The sequence below is a fragment of the Protopterus annectens genome, chromosome 8.part0 (genome assembly GCF_019279795.1).
Source record: "Protopterus annectens isolate FY-2018-M chromosome 8.part0, PAN1.0, whole genome shotgun sequence".
NCBI lineage: Eukaryota > Metazoa > Chordata > Ceratodontiformes > Protopteridae > Protopterus > Protopterus annectens.
In genome coordinates this window covers 121380308-121386307 of record NC_056741.1, presented here as the reverse complement: position 1 = coordinate 121386307, position 6000 = coordinate 121380308, and the positions used below count along the sequence as shown (strand labels likewise).

Below are 6000 nucleotides of genomic sequence, written 5' to 3'. Positions count from 1 at the left end.
ATATGTATATATATATATATATATATATATATATAAATATATATATATATATGCATATGTACAGATTAATGATGCCCTATGCACAATATAAATTACCTGTTTCTGGTATGCATGTACCTCAGAGTGAGTCAGATTGGGCCACAGAGAGGTCTCGTACACATGGAAGCAGGTCTTGTGCCTTCCTCAAATGATGCAGGGTACTATGTTTCATGTAAATGGATGGTGAGTACCTGCTTTAGGAATCACCTCAGACCTTAAGTGCTACCCTGCCTGAAGGGCAAGTCCATTACCTGCTGAGCCCAATCACCATCACTGCTTCTGCTAAACATTGTGCAGCTGAGAAGCACATATGAAAAAAACAGTAAAATGGCTACATGCTGAAGGCAGCAGATAGATACTACCAAATAGGCAACATGTGTGAGGTCACTGGCTTCAGTAACTCTCCTGTTGAGATAAGAACAGGCATCCACCATTTATCTGGGTTCTGATATAACTCTCCTAGCAAACACTGCCTGTGTTCTCTTTATAGGAAACGGAGAAAGATATTACTGGCCTGTGAACACTTTAAAATCATAATGAGTGTTTATATTGTATGAGGTTATTTATTTTGAAAACTTTTTTATGTGTAAGTTTTCTCTCTGATATGTAATAAAATAATACTATGTGTTGTTAAGATAAAGTCCTGTATTTCTGTTTGTGTCCTGTATGACCCTGAGTAAGATGTTAAAGTTCCATGCATTTGCTGGTGTCCTTTTTAAAGTGATTGTTCGTCTGGATGACAATATTATCTATCTATCTATCTATCTATCTATCTATCTATCTATCTATCTATCTATCTATCTATCTATCTATCTATCTATCTGTCTATCTGTCTATCTATCTATCTATCTATCTATCTATCTATCTATCTATCTATCTATCTATCTATCTATCTATCTATCTATCTATCTATCTATCTATCTATCTATCTATATATCTATCTATGTCTCTCTTTCGATATATCTATAGATTCTTCTCTGTAATTATTTTGATAAATCTCTTTAAAGTTGGTATAGATACACTTCATACTTTTAATGTAGCCTGACTAAATTAAAAAAAAAATGTACAGACTGATTAAACATATGAAAAATGTACAGACTGATTAAACATATGAAAAAATGTACAGACTGATTAAACATGTGAAAAAATGTACAGACTGATTAAACATGTGAAAAAATGTACAGACTGATTAAACATGTGAAAAAGCATTGCTTCTCTCACCTGTTCCTCTGCACCTTTGATCACCACTAAATCTGATGATAAATCTTTACAACGGGTTTGGGCATTAAACCAATTTTCAGAACTTGTTGCAAAATAGTAACAGTTGGGGCTAAGAGATTCCCATCCCACAGGGCAACACTTACCCTGCAATTCTGAAAGTGAAATAAATACAAGCAGATTAATACCTATTAGTGATAGAAAACATGAACAACATATAGTTCATCATTCAGTGATTTCAACTCTGCTAACAACAGATATCCCATCACAAGCACATTTATTTACAGATATAATGAAAAGATCAGCTTCTTGACAAATAAATGAGGGGAAGAACAAAAAAAAATGTGTGTTGACAGTCTTTCTGTAATGCAAAACAAAACATCTCTTAGAAAGCACTGAGTCTTGTTATTCATTCCAATAGCTATTTCCAAAAATCAATAAAACTGTTCTGTAAGGATAACATTAAAGGACATCATTCATCATCACTCTTGACTTCAGGGATATCATTCTGAACTCTGCCCTTCAGGGACACCATGTGACTGGTCTTGTTGTTCCATTTAAACTGTTTCTGGCTTCTTCTCATCACACAGAGGTCAGAACATTTGACCTTTAGCAGGGTAATGGGTCTGAAATATCTCATAATTCGATGATTCCCATTTATTCTTATCTTACTCCTGTTTGTTTGCCTTGGTTTAACTAGCCTTAAAGACATAACGTTCCATAGGATCAACAACCACTGCAATGCACAATACATGTGTGTGTGTGTGTGTGTGTGTGTGTGTGTGTGTGTGTGTGTGTGTGTGTGTGTGTGCGTGTGTGTGTGTGTGTGTCAGAGCTGTCTTGTGTAAAGTTACAGAGAGCTCCCCTTACCTTACTTAACAAATGTGCCAACCCTAACCCTGCCCCTAAGCCTAACTGCACACTTTATAAAAATTATTTCTGTAATTCTAGTACAAATTTGGTTGTAGTGTTACACGTGGGTTTTAATTTAAAGATTGTAAAATGAAATTGTATTCTCTTTGAGATTATTTATAAGCTTTGTATTTAGAGTTTTTGGTAATACAAATGTTCAAAAGGATTTGTATTTAGCATTTTTACCTTTTGAACATTTCTGCTATAATAATATATATGTGTTCCATGTCAACATAGTGAAAGGCAGTATGCTGATTGTCATAATACTGAATGTGTAATGCAGAACTGTCAAAAATGCTGAAATTTTAAAAAAGTTGAAATAAAAATACCTACTCCCCTACACATGAAGAGATATGGATTTGCCTTTCTTGCAGGATTCTTGTTAACGTGTGCTTCCAGGTTTTAATAATAATTGTGACATTGTTTGTTGACACTCTGTATCCGGGTGTATATGTACATAGTACATTTATGATATTAATAAATAATTTGAGTTCAACATTGTAAAGTTTTGGCATTTTAACATTTCAGGATTTTACATTTAGTATTACGACTTTCAGCATACTTAATATTCAGTAAGATGAAGATATATACATGTATAATACATATACATATATAGATGGATACAGATTTGATATAGATACAGATATATCTAATACACACACACATACACACATATATATATATATATATATATATATAGAGAGAGAGAGAGAGAGAGAGTGAGAGATTGATAGATATGGATATGCAGGTGCACAGAAAGTCCAAATAAATCACAAAATCCCACACAGAGTAAAGGTAAAAATGTGATTTAATGCAGGAAAAAATGTGTAGATAAACAAATTGCATTTAGAGCTTCTTCAGTATCTAAAAAATTCTTGCATCACAGAGCTCTTCTTATATGTAGGAAGCTCATGTCACATGATAAAAGCAGACAACAGAAATAATATTTTCTTTCAAATATAAGAAAATCTGTTTTAGAATAGAAATACAAGTAAGTAATAAAATAGTAAGAAAAAATTTTCTTAACTGTTTTATATCTTTCAATAAACGAGTACATATCACATGACCAAGTTGAATGTAGGGCCATTTTGAAGAACTGTGTTGCCCAAGGATACCAGAATGATCTCAACCCCCAGATGAATGAAAACATTATCATCATAATTTCTCCTTCATACTTCATCGGTATCATATAAATGTTTGCACCATAGTCTATTTTACCCAATACTATAGTGTTTATCAAATGTGCTTTCTTTCTATATGAAAATCTGTATGTTTTACAGAAAGCAATCATATCTTTGATTCCCTGATGTTTATATTCACTTCTACCAAAATACTATGGGCCAAAACCAATAAAGCCTACACTAAGTTTACACTAAGTGTGCACAATATATATATTCAATAATTTTTTGCGCATTCTAGTCATGCAGAAAGATTACACTAAGTGTACATTTAGTCTACAGTTTGTGGTAACCTTTATGAATCCCTGCCAGTGTTTAAAGCTGCAAGAATATCAGTAGGAAAGGTAAAATTAGGGAGGAAGAAGGTGTGCATTATGTTTGTGTTGTCAGTTCACTCAGAACAGCATACACTTAGTGTAAGCTTTATTGAATCTGGCCCTATACCTAATATGTCTATACACTTTTCTTTATATTTTACACCTCCTAATATACCTTTATAATCATATCCTTTACTTTTTTCCTTATTTATACTTAACCCAAGTTTTTTGAATATTATTCTTAATTTTTCATTTATTTCTTTCATCCATAATTTATTTATAGCCATTATTGCAATGTCATCAGCATAAGTATACATTATTGGTAATTGTATCTCCATCATTTTATTTGCTCCATTAATTTTCATTTTATTTATTTCCCTAACTACTACATTCATGACTAATGAAAATATTACACTGTTGGCTGGATCTTCTTCTTCTTTCGGCTGTTCCCATTAGAGGTCACCACAGTGGATCATCTGTTTCCATTTCTTCCTGTCCTTTGCATCTTGTGCTGTCACACCTAACACCTGCATATCCTCTCTCACCACATCCATAAACCTTATTAATATATATATAATTTTCTTGGGTCATGAAAGCCAGGGAACCGTTTTGGCTAGGCTTATATAGGCCCCAGGGCCGATAGCCTAGTACCTACCTATGAACCTATGATTCTATTATCCTAGGCCTTCCTCTGTACCTCTTACCTGGCAGCTCCATCCTTAGCATCTTTTTCCGAATATACCCAGCATCCGTCCTCAGCACATGTCCAAACCAATGCAATCTCACCTCTCTGGCTTTGTCTCCAAACCATCCAACCTGACCTGACCCTCTAATATATTGATTCCTAATCCTGTCCATCCTCATCACACCCAATGCAAATCTTTTTTTTTTTTTTTTTGCAAATACAATTTTTTTTTTTTTCCACATTTTTTCAGAAACATATAGTACAGTAACAGAAACAGAGAAATATATAGAACATGGTACATGGAAATTCCTTAGTTGCATTGGAACAAATTAACATTTACAGAGCATAAATCATCATTTCAAACTTACACAATTAACATAAAAAAGTTGAAAACTTTTTACTGTATACATACATTATTAATATAAAAATCCACTCATAAAAAGACAGACTTCACTAAGACACCTACTGCAAATCTTAACATTTTTAACTCTGCCACCTCCAGCTCTGACTCCTGCCTTTTTGTCAATGCCACCATCTTTAACCCATATAGTATAGCTGGTCTTACTGCCCCCTTGTAGGCCTTCCCTTTCACTTTTACTGGTACCCATCTGTCACAAATCACTCCTGGCAATCTTCTCCACCCACTCCACCCTGCCTGTACTCTCTTCTTCATCTCTCCTCCACGCTCACCATTACTCTGAACTGTTGATCCCAAATATTTTAAATTCATCCACCTTTGCCAACTCTACTCCCTGTATCCTCCCCATTCCTCTGTCCTCCTTCTCATTCACACACGTATATTCTGTCTTAGTCCTGTTGACCTTCATTCCTCTCCTCTCCAGAGCATATCTCCACCTCTCCATGGTCTCCTCAACCTGTTCCTTACACTCACTACAGATCACAGTGTCATCCACAAACATCATGGTCCATGCGGCCTCCTTTCTGATCTCAACTGTCAACCTGTCCATCACCATTGCAAATAAGAAAGGGCTCAGAGCTGATCCTTGATGTAATCCCACCTCCACCTTAAATGCATCCGTCACTCCTACTGCAGACCTCACCACTTTCACTCTACCATGTACCACTCTTACATACTTCTCTGCCACTTCTGACTTCCTCATACAATACCACAACTCCTCTCTAGGTATGTCATATGCTTTTTCTAAGTCCAAAAAGACACAATGCAACTCCTTCTGACCTTCTCTATATGTCTCTATCATCTGTAGTGCTCTTTCCTGGCATGAAACCATACTGCTGATCACTAATCATCACGTCCCTTCGTAACCTAGCTTCCACTACTCTTTCCCATAATTCCATGCTGTGACTGATCAGTGTTACCCCTCTCTAGTTACTACAGCTCTGCACATCACCCTTATTCTTAAAAATTGGTACCAAAACACTTATTCTCTACTCCTCAGGCATCCTTACATTTTCTAAGAGTTCGTTAAACAATCTGGTTAAAAACTCCACTGCCATCTCTCCTAAATACCTCCATACTTCCACAGGTATGTCATTTGGACCAACAGCCTTGCCATTATTCATCCCCTTCATAGCTGTCCATACTTCCTCCTTGCTAATCCACTGCACTTCCTGATTCACTATCCTTACATCAACCAACCTTCTCTCTCTTTCATTCTCTTCATTCATCAGC

The 6000-nt window shown here is 35.4% G+C and overlaps 1 protein-coding gene across 1 annotated transcript in view; it reads right to left on the bottom strand.

Annotated features, from left to right (window-relative positions):
* Positions 1–6000, bottom strand: part of LOC122808155 (CD209 antigen-like) — a 173761-nt gene that overhangs the window by 102192 nt on the left and 65569 nt on the right. Inside the window, exon 3 of the mRNA XM_044079128.1 lies at positions 1261–1412. Within this exon, the coding sequence (XP_043935063.1) occupies positions 1261–1412 (152 nt within the window). The remainder of the gene's footprint in view (positions 1–1260; positions 1413–6000) is intronic.